General features: G+C 60.9%; 1 protein-coding gene across 1 annotated transcript; it reads left to right on the top strand.

Annotated features, from left to right (window-relative positions):
• Window positions 1–1,397: 1,397 nt before the first annotated feature.
• PPP5C (protein phosphatase 5 catalytic subunit) lies at window positions 1,398–22,289 on the top strand. The gene is made up of 13 exons (XM_037155102.2): window positions 1,398–1,598; window positions 7,400–7,641; window positions 14,442–14,589; window positions 15,131–15,252; window positions 17,142–17,207; window positions 17,533–17,631; window positions 18,387–18,492; window positions 19,267–19,409; window positions 19,545–19,632; window positions 20,437–20,477; window positions 20,550–20,728; window positions 21,529–21,610; window positions 21,773–22,289. Exons 1-13 carry the CDS (start codon window positions 1,478–1,480, stop codon window positions 21,833–21,835), a joined length of 1,500 nt encoding a protein of 499 aa, XP_037010997.1. The 5' UTR covers window positions 1,398–1,477; the 3' UTR covers window positions 21,836–22,289.
• Window positions 22,290–22,937: the final 648 nt, after the last annotated feature.

Below are 22,937 nucleotides of genomic sequence, written 5' to 3'. Positions count from 1 at the left end.
TCAAAGAACAAAAAACCATTTTCACGACTTGGCAATTTGCTGCTCCCTCTGCCTTAAATGCCTTCCTTTCCACTCTCTCCTCAATTGTTTATCTCCTACCCGTACGTTACACGTAGGTTCCGAGACCCCCTCCTCCACAAAGTCTTCCCTGCTTGTCCCAGCTGGGTGAGATCCTCAGCCTCCTTAGAGTCCCCCTGTCCCCATCACAGGTGTAGGTCCTCTGTCCCACTCTGAGTATTTATAATGGAGTGACTGTAGAAAGCACTTCCTCTGTCAGGCCCTCTGCCAAACACTCTCCTCAGGTGGTCTTATCAAACTCTCTAATCCTACACGACGATTAGGCATGACGATTAACGCCATAAATCCAGAATTCAAATCCCCCATACACACCAAAATAACCTCAAAAATCTGTCCCAAAAGGTGGGCTCTGGACAGCAGAGTAGGAACTAAGAACCCAGGAGTTAGGTAGAAAAGGTCCAAGTTTTGACTCTGCCACATTCTTGTTGTATGACCTTGAGCAAATGCATTGACCTCTGCAAATCTATGTCCTCACTTGTAAAATGGAGATACTAGTATCTTCCAGGGTGATGATGGTTGGCTTTGGTTGCGGGGAGTGGGTGTCAGACTGCCACAAGAAGAGCCCTAAAGGATTTAGCGCGACACTTCGGCATGAATCGCGGTTAAAGACTTGGAAAGGATGGTCTGGAAGCCTGTATGTGTGGGGATTGGGGTAGGAGTGGCAGCGGGACATTTTGCATGAGGCTACACTATTCAGGGCCTCTTAGGTCCTCCGAAAGAACTCGAATTCTTCTCCGAAAGGCACGAGGAGCTATAGAGGGCTGCGGAGTGGAGCGGGGTGCGGGGCGGGGAGGAAGAAAGGAGATGGTGCAGCGAGCGTCTGAGCCGCAGGCGGCTTTCAATGAATAACTTAGAAACACTGATCCTCGGGGTCGGAAATGTATTCTGCTGGTTTGAGAAATCGCTCATTTTTCACAGAGGGATAACAGACCCTAGAGAGGAGAGGAAGATGTGTTCAAGGTCTTACAGGTTAATTGACAGCTGGGCTAGACTCCGGTCCCGCGCTGGGCTTATTGTGCCCTGCTGAGCAGCCACATGTACCCACCAATCCCGGAAGACGGAGGGTAAATCCCACTTTAAACCCCAAGGATCTTCGATCTCGCAACGTGACAACTTTGACAGCGGGGACCCTGCGGGGCCTTTTTTCCCCAGTGCGCCCGTTTTCACCTTCCCATTGGCCCGTTCTAGATAGGAAGGGTGAGGCTGCGGCCTCCGTGGTCACCTTGCCCTCCGCGCAGGCTATGGCAAAAGAGCCCTGCGCAAGCGCCCGAAGGCAGCTTTCGCGGCCCGCGCTTTACGACACTTGTGCAGCAGCGGCTGCTGGAACTCGGCTCTCCTTCGCGACGATTCGGCCGGGTGCCGCTGGCGGCCGTTGCCAGGGTGGGGGTCGCTTTGCGGCATGGCGATGGCGGAGGGCGAGCGGGCTGAGTGTGCTGAGCCCCCCCAAGACGAACCTCCGGCTGATGGCACTCTGAAGCGGGCAGAGGAGCTCAAGACGCAGGCCAACGACTACTTCAAAGGTGCGCCCGCCCCGGAGGGGGTCAGGGTGGGTGGACAGCTGCCGGGGTCTGGGGGTGCCCGGTCCGCGCGGAACCATGGCAACGCGGAGCGGCAATCTGGGCGCGGGCCCGGCACTACCAAGTGTCCAGGCGTGGGGAGGACTAGGATGGTGCTATCCAAGCGAGACAGAGGGGGCTTCTGAAAGGAAAGGTGGTACCTGAAGCTGGCGGATGGAGCGGATGCTACTAACTAGGGATTATGAGGAGGGGGCGGGAGGGGGAGGGGAATGAAGGGTCTACCAAATGCGAGACCCCGAGAGGTGCTAGCTTTTTGGTGAGACCTGAAGAGGACGCTACCAAATTTTGACATAGGGCGGGGGAGTGATGGCTCTGCCCAGTTGGGAGACCCGGGGTAGGTGGCACCCGGTGGGGGTTAGAGTGGACAGTGCCAATAGAGTAGGGAATCGTGTGGGTGAGGAAGTAGGAGGTGCGAGGTTGCACGAGGGATGTGTGGAAGGCCCTGCCTGGGAGTAGAGGTGAGGGAATCCCAGGAATAGTGTGACTTTGGATCTTGAGAAGGAGAAAGATGTGGGGGCCCTCATTCATTTATTCACTCGGCCTGTTGAGCGCCTGCTGAGGACTGTGCTGGCCTCAGAAGACGTAACAACCAATCAGACGGACGCAGCCCTGCCCTTGTTCAGCTCCTAACGCAGCAGGAGACTCAAGCAATGAGTAACTACACAAATTAATAAAATACCTAGAAGTTGTGATGAGTGATTTGGGGGGAAAAAACCCAACAGAGTGTGAGGTAGATAATAAGGGTTGGAGGCTACTCTAGGTAGTGGTCAGGGAAGGCCTTACTGAGGAGGTGGCATTTAAGTAGAGAAGGAGAACTGGGGGGGGGGGGGGGGGGGGGGGCGGTGCGCCAGGTGGGTGGAGCCTCAGGTGCCAGACGCCGACGGAGGAAGTGGACTCGGGACTTCAGCACGTTAGTGGGGAGACGGAAACGAACAAGTTTGGGACAGGGGCCAGATTATGTAGGATTCCATAAATCATTGCAAGGACTAGTTTGGATTTTACTCAGCTCTCCAAGAGGAGACAGTGAGTTAGATGGATAGGCCAGCCTGGAGCTCCCGGGAGAGGGATTTGGGCATGAGCAGCCTACAGATGCAATAGAACAGGCCGGGAATGGATGAGGTCATCTCGGAAGAGAAGGGGCCCAGGACAAAACCTTGAGGAATTCTAATGTTTAGAACAGAAGAGGAAGAGGCAGAGTGGGGGTGGTCAGCGAGTAGAAAGGAAATCAGGAAAAGTGAGAGAAGAGAATGCTTCTAGGAGGGACTGTACCCTGGGTCCGATGCTGCCAAGGTGGTCACGGGGCATTGACCGTTGGATTTGGCTCCACGAGTGTTGGTGGGAGTTTGACAAGAGCAGTCTCTGGGGAGTGGTGGGTTGGTGGCACTGAAGAATGAATGGGAGGTGTGGAAGTGGAGACAGCCAACGCTGACGGTGTTTCGGAGATTTGGGCTCTGAAGGGGAGTGGAGAAATGGGGGGGGACCTGCTTTTTTTTTTTAAGGATGGATGAGACTAGAGCCTGGTGCCTGTGAGGGAGCATTGATCCTAGGGGAGAGAGGGGAGACTTGCGATGGCAAAGCCCTGGACAAGGGGTGAGGAGTGGAACGAATCTGGAGCCCTGGAGAGAATTGGCTTTCAATGGGAGCACAGGCAGGTTCAGAGAGTAGGAGGAACGTTGGATCAGGCTGAGGCAACCAGGAGCACGTGGCATCGGTGGGAAATGTGGAGGTAGGGCCCTGAAGGCCAGTCAGGGACACTGGAAGCCCTCCTGGGGTGGCAAGGAGCCATGGGAGGTTTTAAGAGAGGAGCAACCATCGTCTGGTTAGTATTTGAAAAAGACCCCCAGCTGCCTTGTGGCGATTGGACTCAAGGGTCAGACTAGGGACCAGGAAGGAGACTGGTGGCGGACAGGGGAAAGGTGTGGTGCTGCCAGCCGGGCTGGAGAGACAGAAACTGACTCAGGAATGTTTCCAAGTGGCTGCCTGGAGAGGAGGAAGAGGGAAATCCAGGCAGAACGAACAGATGGCAGAGGCCCAAAGGCCTGGCACCGAGATAGGGAACGGGGCTGGCCTGTCAGAGGCAAGAGGACTTAGTTTGGTGAGGCTGCGGGGAGGAGCCTGCACTTTCTGCTGAGGACCCCAGGGGAGCCGGGGCTGGTTCTGGGAAAGAACAGAGTCGGGTTCGTGCCTAGAAAGACCCCTGTGGAGGGGCAGGAACCTGGGCGGGTGAGGATGAAAGCCAGGGCAGGGTGGGGCGGGAGGGATGGAAAGGAGTAGATCTGAGAGATGTGCAGGAGGCCGACTTGACCGAACATGACGGCTGCCTGGCTTTCTGCGAAGGGCTGAGAGAGCCGGAGGTGTCCAGGATCAGGCCCAGTCTCCAGCTGGGGGTGACATAGAAGGTGGGGTCTCCCCTGAAATGGGCTTGGGTGGAGCAGCAAGTGTGGGGGTTGACGCTGAGGCCCCTCGCCCCCCAGGACCTGGGATCTGAGTTTCCAGGAGCCCTGGGGCTAGGTGAGCAGCCAGGGGTCCTGGCACTGAGCTGGCATGGAGGAGAACGCCCCTCCTGGCCCCGGCCCCTCTGTGTGGCAGGCAGTGGCAGGCTCTGGAATAGCAATAAAAAGAATAATTGCAGCTCCCTTAATTGAGCCCTGTGCTGGCCAGGTACACCACTCTCTTTAATCCTCCCTGGGGCATTCGGAGGTGGGTGGGTGAGGCCCTGTTTGTTTTATAGAGGAAGCTGAGGCGCAGAGAAGCGAAACCACGTGCCCAAGGTCAGAGCGCAAGAGCTGCAGGGCCGGATATCCCCCTTCCTCACCATGTGCGTGCCTCCCACGGGCAGAGTCTCCTCTGTGACCTCAGGCCCGGTCCCCAATGTTATTCAGCTCCCTTTCCTTTTTTTTCTGGGCCTCATCAGTCCCCTTCTGTAAAATGGGAGAGGTGGTATTTCACTCCCAAGGAAGCCTTCGGGTCTAAGCATTCGTCAGCATGGTTTAGAGCTCAGTCTGCTTGGGTTCAAAATCTTGTCTCTTCCTCTTCCCTGCTGTGTGACTCCTGAGCAAATGACTTAACCTCTCTGTGCTTTGGTTTCCTCATCTCTACACTGAGGGCTGTCTTGATGATTCAGTGCGCTCCTGTTTATAAAACACAGGGAATAGAGACAGGATATAGTGCTTTGGGACATGTTTGTGAAGGGCTCCTCCTGTTTCCTCTGCTCCATTCTCTCTGCTTAGTCATTCATGCGTTTCTTACCCAAGTATCTGCCGTAGGCACGCTTCATATATGAGTTCCATTTAGCCTGCACGGCCGCCCCATGAGGCAGGACTGTTTGTGACTCCACGTTTCAGGTCATCAAACTGAGGCTCAGGGGGGCAGCTATTTGCCAGAGGTCTCGTGGTCAGTGTCCACAGAGCCGGATGCCACACACTCAAACACCAGGCTTTCCACACCACGCCAGACGGCCATGCAAGTAGCATCTCCCCCAGCAAGAGAGCGGGCCATTCCAGCTCTGGAACACGGCCAGGAGGCTGGGTCCTTGAAGGCACTGGCATCGAGGGGGGGTCAGTTGCAGACCTGGGCGGCCTGGTGCTGCCCGTGCTTGTTTCTGGGAAGTCCTGGGCTTGCGCTCCGGGCTCACAGGCCTGGGGGACACACCCATCACAGAGTGTGCGGGGCTGGGACAGTTAACCCAGAGGGGTACCCGACCCCGCCTGGGGGTCCAGGAGGGCTTCCTGTAGGAGGGGACACCAAGCCATTTGAAAGAGTGCCAGATGCTAGCCTGCAGAAGGAATCGTTATATTGTTCCTGGCCATCTCCCTGGGACCTGGCTTCTTGCTCTCGTGTTGGGTTGGTTTATCTGTCTGTCTCTTTTCCTTCCTTCCTTCCTTTCAGAACCTCTTCCATTCTGTTTCTTCACCTGGCTCACTCTTTCTCAGCCTCCAGGTCTCAGCTCTGACATCCCCTCCAGCTTCCCCAGCCCTCGGCACTCTGCTTCCACTTTATGGGGAGGGATCATGTGTCATCCCCCCCCCCCCCGGCCCCCACTGGACTGTGAGCCCCAGAAGGGCAGGGCTGGGGTGGGGGGTGCTGTGTCCTCAGACATGGCAAGGACTCAAAAGGAAGTAAGATAAGCAAGGCCCCTGCCCTCACGGGGCTTAGGTTGAAATTGGGGAGATAGGTTATAAGCAAAAAAAAGACAAAATAAACAAAAACCCTGGAGGCTTACCAGATGACGCGGGAGAGAAGTAGACCGGGGGTTAGGGCGGGCATTCCCATGGAAAGCCAGGTGTTAGGAGGACTCTCTGGACCTCGTGTCCCAAGGATGGTGCCAGCTGCCCAGGGACACCCAGCTGGTGAGAGGCAGAGCCAGGGAGGCGCCCAGGGCGCCCGCCCAGGTCTGTTCCAGCCCCTGTGCCAGGCTCTCCCAGAGCCTGCCAGGTGTGGAGGGTGAGAGAGTGGGGGCATTGGGTCTCGGCCTGGCTCTGAGTTCCCACCCGCCACTTTCCGTGTGACCTCGCTTATGGGCTTTGCCTCTCTGAGCGTCAGTCCCCTCATCTGGAAAATGGGGTAATGCGGTCGTCCTCAGGGTTGGTGTGAGGGTTCAGCGAGGGACCCATGTGCCAGGAGCCCTGCCTGGCATGTCGTGCCTCATGGTCCCTCACTTCTGGCGAGCCTTGGTCATCTTCTGCCTGTTGAATGGCCACATGGGAGGGGTTCAAGCCTGGCTCTGTGAATATAGACTTTGACCTTGAACAAGACCTAATGACCCATCTGTAATGTGAGCACCAGACGGCAATTATGCTATGGAAATGCAAGGATTTCACAGGTCCAAGTAATAAAGTGCACAGCCCTGGCCAAGTAGCTCAGTTGGTTGGAGCATCCTCCTGACATGCCAACGTTGTGGGTTCGATCCCTGGTTAGAGCACTTACAAACATCAGCCAATGAATGCATGGATGGGTGAAACAGCAGGTTGGTGTCTCTCTCTCTCTCTCTTGCTAAAAATTAATAAATAAAAATTAAAAGTGAAGTACAGGGCACAGCCATGGCTCATTTTAAGTACAATCGATCTCTTCCCCTTGATCAGGTGTTAACATCCTGTCGTTCTGCACTTAGAACGTCTCTGTCCAGACCCGCTGTGGCTGTGGCCCGCCAGCCTCCCGGCCCTCACCTGCCCCGCCCACACCAGCCTGTCATGACCCGCCCCCCAGCGCCTTTGCACCTTCCGTTCCTCCTGTCGGGAATGCGCTTCAGTCTGGTTTGTCACTTTCTTTGGACCTTGGCAGGTGTCTTGCTCCTGAGGCCTAAGTAGGTTCCATCTCCTTCCCTCCTTCCCGTTCTGGAGCCCCCTTTGGACTTGTGCCTTGATTGGGGACCAGACAACCAGGGGGCTCAGGGCAGGTGCACATTGGCTGGGTTACAGCTCAGAAACTGTCCTCTCAGAGACCCCCCCCCCCAAGTCCTAGAAGGAGTGTCACCCAGCCTGGGGCCTGGAGGGGTGATGGTCTGGTGGGTGGCGTGTAGCAATGACCTTGGGTCCTGGGAACTTGGAGCTGAAGAGACTAGGCCTGTGCTAAGGTGGGATGGTTGGGACAGGGAAGAGGGGCAGGCTGAAGGGACCTCTAGGAGCCCAGCTTTGGTCCTCAGTCTCCCCATTTGTAAATGGGGAGATGGGGCTGGCCTAGGTCCTGTTCTTGCTGGGTGGCGGCGGCCCCGCCTCACGCCTCCTCCCCCTCCTCTGTCTCCACAGCCAAGGACTACGAGAACGCCATCAAGTTCTACAGCCAGGCCATCGAGCTGAACCCCAGCAATGCCATCTACTATGGCAACCGCAGCCTGGCCTACCTGCGCACCGAGTGCTATGGCTACGCGCTGGCTGACGCCACGCGGGCCATTGAGATCGACAAGAAGTACATTAAGGGTTACTACCGCCGGGCCGCCAGCAACATGGCGCTGGGCAAGTTCCGAGCTGCCCTGCGAGACTACGAAACGGTGAGCTGCACCCCGGGGGCCGGGCGGGGAGGGGCCGTTACGCAGCACCCACTCCTCCAGCCAGTGCCCGGGAGGCCCCTTGGCCTGCAGCAGACCGCCCGCCCGGGCTCACCTCTTCCCTGATTCACTCGGTCACCTGGGCGACTCGCCTGGCCCTCTGCACCTCCTTTTCCACCTCCAAGAAATGGGAGGGCCGCGGGACCTGCCCGTGCGGGTCGCTGCAGAGGAGAAGTGTTTCCGATTTTCGGACATGAGTCACGGCCCCGGGAGCGGTCGGGTTCCGTGCCAACGAGCTGTTGGGGTTTCCGTGGCGGCTGTGGTCACTGGACGGGAGCCGCGGCCCTTCTGTCGGAGCTGCTCCTCAGGGGAGAGCAAAAGCCAGCCCTGGGTGGACAGAGTCAGAGCGGAGAGGAGATGGGACCGGGGTGTGCTGCCGGGGGGGGGGGGTGTGCAGTGGTGAGGCAATGACAGAGGAGACCCAGAGAACGGCGAGTCTGCTCGTTCCCTCACCCACCTGCGTTCCCAGCGCTGTCCCTGCTCCGCTCGTCATAGTGACCTGGGAGGACTTCCACAGCGCATGCCTTCATCCCACGCACCTTCGCCAGCCTTCACGGGGACCAGCTGAACGAGTCATTGTGGTGGCCTTGAAAGGTGGGACCAGGTCACCCCATTGTACAGATGAGACTACTGCCCGGAGAGGTGGGGAGCTGGGGCTTGAACTCGGGCAGCCTGGTGCTGCGGCCCCTGTCTCCTCCACTTCAGAGACTTGGCCTCCTGAGAGGCGAGCTTCCTCTGTTCCGTTCCTTGCGATGATGCGCCCAGGGGCTCTTTGGTCAGCGTGTGTGGGACGAATTCTTACTCTGCCCTCAGTACACACCGCCCTGCCCCCACTCCCTGCGGCCAGGGGTGCTGAGAGCCGCAGGCTGCAGTTGGAGGGACCCGGTCGGCCTGCTGGGGCTGGCTGCTGGCCTGGGTGGAGGGGGCCTTGCAGGCCCAGGGGACCCCTGTGTGGGTGGGGGCAGAGGCACGTCGGAGGGCATAGAGACTGAGGGGTGACCTGGAGGAGGGCGCGGGGTGGCACCCAGGAGGAGGGGGGTGGCAGAACAGGGTCCCCGTAAGCTCAGCTCCGAAGCCATTGCCCATCAGACCTCCCCCGTCCGTGGTGTCCGCCTCCGGAGCATGGTCACGAGTGGAGTGGCTGCGTAACGGTCAGTGGGGCAGCGGCCGGGCTCAGTAATGTGTAACCCAGAAGTTCAGTCGGGTTGGGTGGGGGCAGGGCTTTTCTGAGAGCCCCTGCTGGGGAGTCCTGGACGGGGCACTTGAAACTGAGAAGCGACCGGAGCACAGGTGCCCACAGGGTCTTCGCCCGCCCGGGGCTGCAGGCCGAGGGCCCGTCACTGGGGTGGGGAGCCGGGCTCTTCTGGCTCCCGCCCAGACTGGGGCCTAACCCTGAGTCTCGCGTGAGGCGGGACTTCCAGCCATCCTGTGTGGGGACCAACCCTGAGCTTTATCCCAGGTCTCGTGGGCGTGGTGGGGGGCTGGTGGGGGGCAGGGGTCCACAGCCCTTCCCAAATCAGCCAGCATTTCATTGTCACGGCCCGTTTCCCTGCGGGGGCTCTGCCCGCAGCCCTGGGAGTCCCCACGTGAGCCTGAGATCTTTGCCCGCCCGGGCCTGGGCCTGGGCCACCGTTGCAAGCCACCCACACGCCTACAGGCTGTTCGTTGAATCAGGCTCCATGGGCCCCTGGCCCTGGGGCGGCTCCGCACGCAGAGGCCTCACCTGCACCCTTAGAGCTGTCCTGTGACCTGCTGGGGTTTCATGGCCCCGCCCCTCAGCTCTAGGCACCTTGGGAGTTGGAGCCGAGCTGGGACCCTGGTTGAACACAGAAGCCCAAGGCTCTGCCTCTCTGCAGCCTGGCCCTCGGGTGAAGGGCCTTTCCCTCCTCCGCCTCAGTTTCCTCATCTGCAACCTCACTGTGGGCCCAGCTCCGTTGTGAGGCTTTACATCTGAGAGTTCAGTTCATTTAGCAGGAAGGAAATAGGTCCAGAGAGGGGATCCCATCCCCCAAGGTCACCCAGCAGGAAGTGGCAGAGCTGGGACTTGAACCCAGCGTTCATGCTGGTGACTGTTAGAGGGCCGTGAAGTCAGTGTAGTGGTTGGAGAGCAGTGCTTTCATCATCATCGAATACAATGAAGAAGGAAAAAGTGCATTATTTGGGGGAAATTGTGTATGTATTTCGTGAAAAAAATGTTGTTTACATGAATTACATGTGTGTTGGGTGTGATGTAGAACGTATACCCGGTGCTGTGTGGGTCGTGACCAGAGGGTGTGCAGGTGGCCGGCCCAGTCGGAAGCATCCAGGGTTAGGGCGCCCCCCCACCCCGCCCCAGCGAGCCACGGGGCTCTGAGGGCTTTGCTCTTCGGCTCAGCGTCCTTGTCTGAAAGGGGGGCGGGGCGGGCCTGCCTCGGGGTGTCCCTGTGAGGGCGAAGGCCGTCAGTACATTTAGAGGGGGGTCACCCCCACTGAGTACTCACAGCGCTTTTTCCTGGGGATGTCTGGGGGCCAGGACCTTGTCAGGGGCTGGGAGCCGGGATGTCTGTGTGCTCCCCTCTCCTGGGTCCATGTTGGCTCCCCACGCCCACGCCCCCTCATCTCCAAGGTAACCCTCCAGGGGGCCCTTGCTTCAGGATTCACTGCTCCTCTGTTGGCTCCTCTTCTCGGGAGACCCCACCTGTGTTCCCTCTGTGCTTGGAACTCAGGTGGTCTCGTGGGCCCGGGTGGGATCTGGAGGCTCCTTCTGGGGGTTCATCGGTGTGGTTTGTGATGTGGTTTGCATTGGGGTCTCTCACAGCGCAGTCCAGCCCAGTCAGGCAGAGACGCGTCTGCCTTGCGAGCCTGCGCCAGCGCCGGTGCACCTGCGGCTCGGACACACGATGGCACCGGGGTGGGCCCAGCCAGCTCCTCGTGCGGCGCCCGGCTCGGCGGGGACCTTCGTGCCCGATGGCTCCCGTGATCTTGCAGTGGGTCTGTTACCATCCTTGATTTGCAGAAGAGGAAACTGAGGTCACCCCCCCAGGCCCACAGCCAGGAGGTGACAACCTGGTGACAGAGCCAGGCTCCGGGCCACAGACGCCCGGGCAGAAGGTTCCCGCCTCGGTTCTTGCCCTCAGCTCGGGCCGTGGACTCCGATGGTCTTTCTGTCGTTGTAAGAGGGATGTTGGCTGAATCGGTTCACCAGAGAGTTCAGCCTGTGGGGTGAAGACCTAAGTGCCATACTTAGGATGGTACCCACCCGAGAAGCCTGGCTTCCCTCTGGCCGTCTGTGCCACGGGCCGGCCTGTGCCTCTCCCGGTCACATCCATCACCGTCGTTGCAGACAGTCCTAGTGCCCGTCACATGTCTTCATGTGGGTCCCCGGAGGTCCAGAGCACTTGTCCGCAGGGGCCCAGCTCCTGCTGCTGGTCTGTAGTCCCTCACCCCCAGGTCCAAACCCAAGCCAGTCGGAAAACCACAGTTTTGCTAGTAAGTTTGGTGGCGAACTCTGACCTGAACTAATAAGAGGCCTTTGATGGTGTTCATTGCTCCCGTGTGTGTGTGCCAACCAGGTACCACTCAGACCTCCGAGGGTGCGATAGGACAGAGCATGTACACTGTGTTACCCTTCCAAAACCCAGAACCCACGCAGCCCCCGTGGCCTCACAGGGGGACGGAGGGCTGTGCTGTTCCCGTCCTCTCACCGACTCCAGCATGGGCACCTGGGAGCTGCGGGCACCACTTGTGAAGCTGGCTTTGTTTTTTTACTTGGGGACGTAATCCCGAGATCACATTCTCCCCGGTTCCCCAGGGACGTATCTGGCGTAACTACGTAAATGTCACAGCCAGGAGGCTGGCGTGATGCAGTCCAGCTGACGCTTTGTGGAGACGGACTGAGCGTCAAGTCCTGACCCAGGGGGCCTCGGCTGCTGAAGCCCCCGCCAGGCACCACGGGCCCGGAGTGCTGACCTTCTGGGGAGCCGGCGCCCCGCAGGGCCACTCCCCCTTGCCCGGGAGTGGCAGCGGTCACGGCGGCAGCAGCCACAGGGTCCCTGGAAGGAGGCCTGGCTCATGCGAGGCCCTGTGATGGGCCTGCCGTTCAATCCCCACCCCCGCTTCCTGCCACAGGACTGCAGGCACCCCCCACACACACACACACACACACACACTCACAATTTTTAGAAGCCAAGGGAGGGCCAGGAGATGGGGCTGCTTGCCTGACCCCAAGCTGGTGCTTGGGACCAGTCCCCACCCTGTCTCCCTGAAGGGCATGAGGGTGGGAGGGGACGGTGGCATTGGGCAGGGGAGGGAAATGTCTGCGTGTGTGACAGAAGTCAGGAGCCTACACAGGGCGAGGACAGAACCTGGCTCTCGGGTCAGCGACACTGCTCTGGGCCTCAGTTTCCTCGCCCCTCAGGTGGGATCGCAGTCACACCACCCAGAGCTGCGTTGGGGGCAGTGGGAGCAAGCTCGCTGCTCACAGCAGTGTCAGGCACGCACTGCCGAGCGCTCGGGAAATCAGCACCGTTGCCGCTCCTGCTCCTGGGGCTGCTCCTCTTTTCCGGTTGTCGTGGGGGTTGTCCCCAACCCCTACCCCATCCTGGGGACCGAGAACAGAGACCGACACGGAGGGAAAGCTGGGGGGCTCGTCCCTTCGCCCACTGGGCACGCACTGCCGCAGCCTCACGTCATGGGCCACCTTCCGGTGGGAGACGGCCCCTGTCCAGCAGCGCTCAGGGCTGGCCAGGCCATCCAGGGGCTTGAGGGAGCCCAGAGGGGGTGCCTGACCCAGCCTGAGTGATGGGCCAAGGGGGGCCTGGAGGAGAGGAGGTGTTCTCGGCCGGGGGGCAGCTGTGCAGGCCTGGGTGGGCGCACGTGGGGGCTTGGGAGTTTGGTCTGGGGGGCAGTGCTAGCAAACAGAAAGCGGGTTCCCGTGAACCAGGCCGATTGGTGGTTTGTGCTTTTCCCGGGTGTGGACTCATCACCCCTCCCTGCTGCAAAGGGCTCCGGGGGGGGGGGGTGTCTGGTGCTGCCTCCCTCCTCGGCCCTGCACCCCACCCACACCCCAGGTGGAGCCGCCTGGCAGGGTGCCCTAGCCTGGGCCTGCCGGGCGGGGAGGAAGCCATCGCCAGCCAACGCAGCCCCGGGTTCTGCTGCACGTGGGCCGCACAGCCATTCCCTGGCGGATGAGCCACGCTGACCCTCCGGCTAGTGAGTGCACCTTGCACAGGCTTCCGGCGCCCTCCGCCAGCCTTCCACCAGGGGGCGTCACGGGCCCAAGGTCACACAGCCAGGCAGGGGCAGAGCAGGGGTCTGCATCCAGCCCTGTCTGCCTCTGAGCTCGGAGGATCTGAGTTTGTGGGAAGCCGGACAGAAGGTGGGGAGGGAGGAGGAGTGGACTCCTGTTTCTGAGGACCGACTGTGTCCCGAAGCGGAGCAGTGTCCCTCTGTGTGTGAGCAGGTGTGACCAGCGCAGCCGCTGGTGAAAGGGGCTGTGGGGAGCAGCCGACGCTTACGTGGGGTTGGCTGTGGCCTGGTGCCGCTGTGCTGGCTGCCTGAGCGCTTGCTCCTTTAGTCCTCAAGGCAGCCCTCAGAGGGGGGCACTCTCCCCGCCCCGTCCTACGGAGGAGGACACCGAGCCACAGAGAGGCGGGCTCACCTGCCCAAGGTGACTCAGCGGATGATTGGCGCAGCTGGGATTTGAACCCAGGCAGCCTGGATCTGTGGCCCACTTCCCCTCAGGAGAGGGGACCCATTTGTCCTGGGTGTCCCCAAAGGCCCCGGGTGAAGTGAGGGAGATGCCACTGAGCCTGACTGAGGGGCAGGGGTCTGGGTCACCCAGCAAGTCACTGGCCCTCCGGATAAGTCTGGGCTGTCAATCACGACCTGAGACCCAGCCCAGTCTTCCCGTTAGCCCTGCCAAGCTCTAGTCCTGCCAAGCTCGGGACGAGCTGTGGTGACAGCAGTGACGTGTGCCGCCACCTGCCCTGCACCCTGGACCTGGACTGGTCACATGCTCCTCAGGTGGGGCGGTCTGATTCTGACGATGGTCCGAGCTGAGATTTATCTATTTGTTTGTTTGTTTATTTTAAAGATCTTATTTATTTTTAGACAGAGGGGAAGGGAGAGGGAGGAAGAGAGGGAGAGAAACATCAGTGTGTGGTTGCCTCCTGCACAACCTCCATTGAGGACCTGGCTGGCAACCCAGGCCTGTGCCCTGAACCTGCAGCACTGACTAGGAATCAAACCTGTGACCTTTCGGTTTGCACTGAGCCACACCGGCTGGGGCTGAGTTGAGATCTATTAAGAGCACCCATGTGGGGCCTAGCTGGCGTGGCTCAGTCGGTTGGAGTGTCATGACGAAAACCAAAAGGTTGCGGGTTCGAGCTTTGGTCGAGACACATACGAGAGGCAACCCATTCATGTTTCTCTCCCTCTCTCTCCCTTCCTTCCCCTCTCTAAGCGCATCCTTGGGTGAGGATTTTTTTAAAGGGGTCAGAGTGCACCTGTGTGGGTGGTCGTGTTTTCCCCTCACAACAGCCCTGTGTGTCTGGGTGGTGGGTGCCGAGGCCTGGAGGTCGGAGGCGTCTGGGGTTGCACCACCAGGGCACTAGGGCCTGGGCGGTCTGGTCTGGCTGCCTCCTCAGAGCCCAGGAGGGCGGCAGGCATCCCTTCCTCCTTCCTGCTGCTCCCCCTGCTCCGTCTGAGCGTTGATGCCCCCTGCCTCTTCTCTGCGTTCCCCCCTCTGCCCCCTGCCTACCCAGGTGATGAAGGTGAAGCCCCACGACAAAGACGCCAAAATGAAATACCAGGAGTGCAACAAGATCGTGAAGCAGAAGGCCTTCGAGCGGGCCATTGCGGGCGACGAGCACAAGCGCTCCGTCGTGGACTCGCTGGACATCGAGAGCATGAGTGAGTTGGGCCGGGGGGGCCCACCACCCCAGCCCAGGACGCTCCCCATCCCTGCACCTGCACGGGCCTCTCCGTTCCCATGCACACCGCGGGGTGGGGGCTCAGGGGTGGCCTCGCGTCCCCGCCCAGACGTGGGGTTCACGTTACCCGTTTTGGGAGACATGGGTGAGCCACTCCTCCTGCTGCCTGGGCTCAGCCCCCTGGCAGTAGTGCCCGCCCCTCACGGGCCTCCTGTGCCCGATTTGTCTCCAGTTCCTCTAGTGCTCAGGTATTCAGTTCATCGCACAGTTATTGAGCACCTACTGTGTGCAGACTGGTCCTCAGCACTGAGGACATGTGCAGCTGGGAACAACACAGTCTCTGCCCTGTGGGCTGATGTCCTTGTGGGGAGGGAGCTGCTTGGTCAGCATGTGAATTCACAGTGTCAAGTGCGGTAGAATCTGAGGAGGGAGGGGGGCCCGGCTGGGAGTGGAGTCCTCCCTCCCACCCTCCCCATCGGAGCCTGCGGGCGCCCCTGACGCAGCCCCCATTCCCACTCCAGCTATCGAGGACGAGTACAGCGGGCCCAAGCTGGAGGACGGCAAGGTGACAATCACCTTCATGAAGGAGCTCATGCAGTGGTACAAGGACCAGAAGAAATTGCACCGGAAGTGCGCCTACCAGGTAACTCGTCTGAAGTGCCGCTCACCCGGGGCCGGGACAGCGTCCCTGTGCCGGCAGTGCCGGGCCAGCCACAGGGCAGGCGGGGGGAAGGGTGGCGGCGGCAGCGGCAGCTGAACCAGCGCTGTGCTGGGCACCGTGAACTTATTTCTTATACTGTTTTTTCTGTTGTTGTTTTTAGCGTTTCCTTTTTAATCGTTTTAATCCTTCTGCCCCATATGTTCACACTGTTGCCTCCCGTTCCCACTAGATCCTCAGTGCATTCATCAGAGTTATTTTAAAGTCCCTGTGTGGTAATCCCACCACCCGGGTCCTCCCTGGGTCTGCCTGCGCTGCCTCTTCCCGAGGGTCCTGGGTTTTCATTGCATTGCACACAGATGTTCCGTGGGAGAGACCGTGCACACCTCCCCCTGCCGGGCCGCGGTGTGAGGGCCCCTGTGGCTGGCGTGAGCTCACCACTGGCTTCCCTGTTTCCAGTGCGGAGTCAGGGTCTCCCTGCAGCAGGGCTTGGAAGCCAGCGAGGTCTTTATGTCGTCAGCTCTCCAGCTTTTGGAGCGGGGAGCGCTCTGATCTCCAGGCCACTGCCAGCCCTTTGGGTGCAGGGGGGAGCTCTACTCGAAAGTCCTCCCCCCACCCCCATTGTGCCTCAGGAAGTCTCTCCCCACCGCACTGCCCTACACCTCGCCTTTGGCGAGGCACAGCCTCGAGAGAGTTCTGGGCAAGGGCCGAGGCCGCCTGCAGCTGGGGCCCTTCAGGGCTCTCATCTGCCCGTGAACTCTGTGCTGTCCCCTCGCCCAGTGTCCAGTATGGCGGACTTGCCCCCCTGCCTCGCTGGCAGGACGCCCAGGATGAGAGCGGCGTGGTCTCCGCCCCCCGGGGCGGCCGGCACTGTCGGCAGTTGGACTCACTGGGGTTTCTTTGCATCCTCGGCTTGCAGATGTGTTTTGTTTCATTTTTGGTTTCTTTTTTCTTAATTTTGTGGAGATTTTGACTCGTTCTCATCATCAGGGTGTGAGTGATGGTCTTGTACAACTTTCTGCACTGACCAGAGTGGACGTTAATGTGTTCCGTAGCTTTTTATTTTGAGAATTGTTACACCTCCAGAGAAGCCAAAAGAGCAGTTAACTCCCATGTGCCCTTCACCAAGATTCGCCAACTGTGAAGGTTCCTTTGCTTTTTTCCGAACCACTTGAGAATCAGCGGCATCAGAACCCGTATCTCCTAAAAGCAGGACGTCCTCACCGCTGTGGGGGTGCAGCTCTGGCTCCTCTGCTGCTCCTCAGAAACTCGGCCTTGACACACACACACACACACACACACACACCCACCCCCACCCCCACCCCGACGCAGGGAGGCCGGCTGTCTGCAGACTGGCAGCGATCTGGGAGCATGGTCAGCATGCATGACCCCGTCACGGCCGTGTTCAAGTAGTAAAAACCGTTTCCACGTTTCTAGACAAATGCTTAAATTTTCCCAGTTTTCTTACAAACATCCTTTTTAGTTGTTCCTCTAAAGTCCAGAATCCCCTGGAAGGCTGCTCAGTGCACGGACCTGCCTTCTCACTTTCACTGAGAAGAGCCCCTTCAGTGACCCTGAGGTGCAGATGCGCCCGGGCCAGGTGTTGCATGAATTGCTCCGCATCCGGGTTCATCCAGGTGTTTCATGATGATGATTTTTTAAGAGAAACCAAGGATCTCAATTTTCATGTGAAACAACTCTGATGTCTAAATGTCATGGAGGCCAGTCAGGTCGCAGTTTGGGGGACACCTCTGGCTCCAGCCAGCACCCCATTGGCCTGGGCCTGCCCTGCCCATTCCTCTCCCCACCTCGCCGTCCCCTCAGTCCAGGGGGATTGGGGAGCAGGCCCACTCACAGCCTGCCCTGCCTTCCAGATCCTGGTACAGGTCAAAGAGGCCCTCTCCAAGCTGAGCACGCTGGTGGAGACCACGCTGAAAGAGGTGCGCGCGGCGTGCGGGTGTGGGCCGGGGTGGGGGTGGCGGGCTCTCTGGCTGGGGAGGGGCCGTGGAGCTCAGAAACTCACCGACCCACCTGGCTCGGTCTGCCTTCCCTCTCCCCTGACCCCCTCTCTGTCCCCCCACCCCCACGTCCCTCTTCTCCTGGCCTCGCGGCTCTGTCCCACCCTCCTCGTGTCTGTGTCCCCCACCTGTGTCTTTGCATGGTTCTTCTCGGTCTGCCGTGACCTCTGGCCCTTCCCTTCCCTCCTACCCCCTCCCCACGTCTCTCTCTGGGCCCCTCCCTCTCCGGTGGCCTCTTTTCTTCCAGACAGAGAAGATTACAGTGTGTGGGGACACACACGGCCAGTTCTATGACCTCCTCAACATATTCGAGCTCAACGGTTTACCCTCGGAGACCAACCCCTACGTATCCTTCCCCAGAGGAGCAGGCCGCCCCCTAACCTGGATGTGGGAGAGGGGCCGCAGCGGAGGAAAGGGCCTGAGCCTGGGAAGGGCGAGGGCGGAGCACCTACTCGGGCACCGGGGGTGGGTGGAGCGCAGGCGGTCGGTCCCCTGTGTGGGGACCGGGGCAGGTGTGCAGCCTCCCTGGGCACCAGCTCATCCTCACTGTGAAACGGGACTGCTGTGAGATCAGACATGTGGACACTGTCTGCACTGGGTCCCTCTCGGCCTTGCCAGTTCCTAGCTGTGTGACTGTAGCAGGTCACTTTATCTGTTGGGGCCTCGGTTTCCTCATCTGCAAAGTGGGGGTGATAACAGGGCCCACCCCTCGGGGTTATCAAGAGAGTAAATGAGTTAATACGTGTGAAGTCCCTGCAGTCAGTGCTGTGTGTTTGCTGGTGTTACTGTGACGACGGCTCGATGAGTGGCCACTGTCAGGGCCACAGGGTGGGGGCAGCACTGGTGGGGACGGGCACCCCGTTGCCCCTGTGGCTGTGGGCCGGTGTGTCGGGGAGACGAAGTGGGCTGAGTATTTAGTGTCTGCCCCTCCGCCATCAGTTTCCCCGAAAACAGGTGAGGCTGGGGGCCAAGCCACTGGGCCAGAGCCACACGGTGAGGAGAGGGACGGAAGCCCGGACCCCCGGGGTGGGTCCGGCGGGGCAGAGGGTGCGGGGAGTCTGGGAGGGAGTGGCGCCGCCCGTGTTGTCCTTAGCGGGGCAGATATTTAACGGCGACTTCGTGGACCGCGGCTCCTTCTCCGTAGAAGTGATCCTCACCCTTTTCGGCTTCAAGCTCCTGTACCCAGACCACTTCCACCTGCTCCGAGGTGAGCCGGGGGGCGGCAGCGGCTGGGTCGGCGTGGGCCCCGGGCGGGCAGTGGCTTTCTCCTCCGTGAGCCTCCAGCTTCCTGTCTGGGAAGCGGGGGCACAGGGGCGGCCCTATGACGTCGGGCGGGCTGTGCATTGCACGCTGGCATCACGCAAATGGGGCTCCAGGGGCCTTTGGTCACGGAGGGCTCTGAGTGGAGGAGGGTCATGGGCTGATTTGGGAGGCACTGGGCCCCCTCGGGCCTCTCTATGGTGGACAGACCTCGGGCCAAGGGCGGGAGCAAGGGGACATGTTGGTGCTGGCCCAGGGCAGGCAGGGGCTGGGTTGGGCTCTCTGTGAGGTGGAGTCCAGAGTGTTCGCTGGTGGGCCGAAGTGGGGGTGCTCCACGGTGTGGGCTGCAGCACCGTGGCTGCCACGGGCGGACAGGGGTAACAGGTGGATGGAAAGAGCAGGGTGCGGGCCAGGAGAGGAGGGGCTCGGCTCTGGACGTGGCTGTGACTGAGGAGACACATCGGCCACTCCTGTGGCAAGGACTGCATGCTGCGGCCTCGTGGCCACGCGCCTGTGTGTGCTTCATGGCCCACACTCTCCTCCAGAAAACGGGCTGAGAACTGTGTCTGTCCCTCGTCGGTTTCTGTGAGGGGCCATGGAGCTGTGGCCTGAAGGTCGCCAGCATGGGGCCACCACACAGGTCTCCTGGACCCCCAGGCCTGAGTCCGAGGGCCCCGGGGGAAGGGGAGCTGAGGCTTCTTTCTGTTCTGCTGTTGGCCAGGCAATCATGAGACAGACAACATGAACCAAATCTATGGCTTCGAGGGCGAGGTGAAGGCCAAGTACACAGCCCAGATGTACGAGCTCTTCAGCGAGGTGTTCGAGTGGCTCCCTCTGGCGCAGTGTGTCAACGGCAAAGTGCTGGTGAGGGCGGCCGCCGGGCCCACGGGCTTCCTTCCCCACCGCCGCCCGTGGGCAGGTGGGGTTGGCGAAGCAAGTTGGAGGGCTGGGGTGTGGCTGGCCCCCCCCTCACACAGCTGTCCCCGACCTGAACCCCAGATCATGCACGGGGGCTTGTTCAGCGAAGACGGCGTCACCCTGGACGACATCAGGAAGATCGAGCGGAACCGGCAGCCTCCAGATTCAGGTGACTGGATGGGCCTGGCGACAGCCCCTCCCCCCCGGGGGCCTCGGTGTTTCCAGCAGAGAGGAGCCGCCCGGGCCCTGCCCTCGTGAACTTCATGCCCTTGGCCGGGCCGGCAAGGCTGGGCCTCCGTTTCCTCAACTGTGGCCTCGGTCGGTGCAGCTCGCTCGCGGGGCCGCACTGGCGAGGCAGTGGCAGTGTCCAGGCCCGGGGGTGTCTACTCCTGTGCCCAGCCCTGCCCCTGCAGCGGCGGTGCAGCGGGGCGCCCACTCTGGTGACGGGGACACAGCAGAGCAGTCGCACCCGTGCACGTGTGACATGCACCCCCGGGAAGGCCCCCGGTGTGGCGGGCGGGCAGGAGGGCCTCCCTGGGGACGCCGCGTCACCGCTGACAGGAGAGGGGACACCGGCCCTGCAGAAGAGCGTCCCGGGCAAGCGCAGGTGTCCCCAAGGCAGGAGCAGGCCTGGCAGGTGGGAGGGACGGGAGGCTCTTTGAAGGGATTGACCAGGTCGGAGCCTGTGGAGCCTCAGGCCCAGGCGAGGAGCCTGGGAGAGGCCATGGGCTTGGGGGGGGGGGGGGCTGAGCCAAGTGGCTCTGTCACAGGCTCTCCTGGCTCCGAGGCCTGGATGGATTGACCTGGGTCTGGAGGGAGGGGGCCGCACAGGTGAGAGAGGCTTGCAGCCAGCTCACAGTCCCCCCTGCGCGTCCCACGCCCCCGTGCACTGCTGTGGGGTGGGCAGGGCGGTGGTCCGGGAGCGCACAGGTGGCCCAGGTGCCGACGTTCTGTGCCTCCCCTTCCCCTCCAGGTCCCATGTGCGACCTGCTCTGGTCAGACCCGCAGCCGCAGGTCAGTTTGCCCGGGGCCACGGGTGGGGGCGGGGCTGGGGCGGCAGGCACCCTCATCTCCCTGTGTCCACAGAACGGGCGCTCGGTCAGTAAGCGGGGCGTGAGCTGCCAGTTCGGGCCGGACGTCACCAAGGCCTTCCTGGACGAGAACCACCTGGACTACATCATCCGCAGCCACGAGGTCAAGGCCGAGGGCTACGAGGTGGCCCACGGCGGCCGCTGCGTCACTGTCTTCTCTGCCCCCAACTACTGGTGGGTCCCCGTCACCCCCACACATCCGAGCCTCTCTCCCCAGCCCACTGGTTTTTACTTTTAATCACAGGAAATTCCAAAGATACACAGAAGCAGGTACAATTGTATAGTGCACCCCCACGTCACTGGCTCAACTGCACCAACTCAGGTCGCTTTCCAGTGCTCCCCACCCCCACCCGGGGCTGTTGTACAGCAAACCCCGGGCAGGACCTCTCCTGCCCACTGATGTGCGGTATTTCTGAACAGCCTTCTCCGGGCGTGCCATGTTGCACCGTGAAACCCTCGTTAGCGGTCACACGACCGCAGCCAGGGATCGTTTCCCCATGTCTCATAAATGTGTCTTCAGCTACTTTCTTCCAAGCAGGGCCCAAAACAAGGGCAGTGTTTCAGCCTTCTTATCCCCGCATTCATTTGCCGTTTTTGGTTAAAGAACCCAGGCCCCTCGTCCTGCCAGGGTGCCTGTGCTCTGGGCCAGGGCAGCTCCGGTCTCAGGGGCTGTTCACCACATCCCTCTGCACCTGTCTCCTGGGGCTGCAGATCCCCCACCCGCTCCCTGAGCCCCCCCTTTTGTCTGGACTCTTCTCTCCCACTCCTGTCTCTGTCCTTGACTCCATCTCTCCGCATCTGTCCCCATCAGTGCCTGCCATGGGCGCAGTCCCTCCCTCTCCCTCTTTTCTCTCAAGCCTTTGTGCTGCCCAGCCTCTCCCCGCCTTCTTGCCCCCTCTGTCTCCTCTCCCAGCCCTGCTCTACCCCCCAGCCCCCGCAGCCCCAGACTGGCCACTCTGCCCCTGTCCCCACAGTGACCAGATGGGGAACAAAGCCTCTTACATCCACCTCCGGGGCTCCGACCTGCGGCCCCAGTTCCACCAGTTCACAGCAGTGGTGAGTCGCCCCTCGGCCCCTAGGGCCCTAGGGCCGGGGCCTGATCCGCGGAGGGGGCGTGGGGGCAGTGCATGGCAGCCTGGGGTGGGAGCGGGGCGGGTGGACACCTCCAGCTGGTGCCCCTGGGACGCTGCCCCTAAAGCCTCCCCGTCTGGTTCCCAGCCTCATCCCGACGTCAAGCCCATGGCCTACGCCAGCACACTGCTGCATCTAGGGATGATGTGAGGCCCGCGCAGCAGGGTCCCCACGCCGCGTCTGCCCCCAGGCCCCGCCCAGGGCAACATGGGACCCCCTTTTACTTTGTAAAGTTTGTATTTATTCCCCTTTAGGTTTGCAGAGGGGGTGGGGGGCTGGCCCGAGGGTCTGCTCCCTGGACAAAGAAGGGGGTGGTGGAGAGGCTGGGTTGGGGCGCTGTCCCGGGCATTTCTGAGGGAGGCCCGCCGTGGGGAGGGGAGGGGCCCAGAGGCTTCCCCGCCCCCTTTGTTTGCATGGCCCCTCCCTTGCTAAAGCAATAGGGCCCCGCCATAGGAAGACCCTGGAAGGAGGGTCATCAGGGAGGCCTCGCCCGCACCCCCTCCTGGCAGCCCTGGGGTGGGGCTAGGCTGGGGCTCACCCCCTCCCCCAGCTGTTTTATGTCTGTAATTAAATATGTTAAAAATAAAGTCATTATTGTAAGTCAGCTTGTCTCAGATGGTGGAGTCTCCGGAGCTGCTAGGATTTGAGTGACCGCTTTGTTGGGGGGCAGGGGAGCCATAGAATCCCTCTGTCGCCTGGGCTGGAGAACCCCGTCAGAAACCTCACACGCAGACTGAAGAGAAGGGTGGGTGGGCCCACAGGGCCGGTCAGAGGGAAGCTTCAAGACACTGCTTTCCACTGCGGGCCTGAGGCTGCTGGGCGCCGCTGCTGTGCCCTGGTCCTCTCACATTTCGGGCGGCAGATCCCTGTCCCAGCAGGCCCAGCCTTGGTTCTTACATCACATGGCAGAGCAGACGTTCCCACCCCACGCAGAAGCTCAAAGGCGTCCTCGCCACGCCCTCTGCTCCCTCAGAGGTCACCCTGACTCCCAGTCAGGCTGCCCGGCCTGGCCCAGGGCCTTCTGGAGAGATGCCTATTTTCAAGTGTGAGCTCTCCTGGACCCACCTTATTCTGGGGAGGCAGACCTGGGGATTGTCTCCGGGCAGGTGATCAGGGACAGGGTGGAATCCGGTGAGTACTCCGCCCCCACTGGCTGCCCCCGCCCCCCGGGGGGGGGACAGAAATGAAGGGACCTCAGCCCTACTTCCGTGTTGGCGTTCAGGGAAGCCCTGGGGGCTGTGCACAGGTTTAG

The sequence above is a fragment of the Artibeus jamaicensis genome, unplaced genomic scaffold (assembly GCF_021234435.1).
Source record: "Artibeus jamaicensis isolate MK-2021 breed Jamaican fruit bat unplaced genomic scaffold, CSHL_Jam_final contig_1526, whole genome shotgun sequence".
Classification (NCBI taxonomy): domain Eukaryota; kingdom Metazoa; phylum Chordata; class Mammalia; order Chiroptera; family Phyllostomidae; genus Artibeus; species Artibeus jamaicensis.
This window is presented reverse-complemented; position numbering and strand designations above follow the sequence as displayed.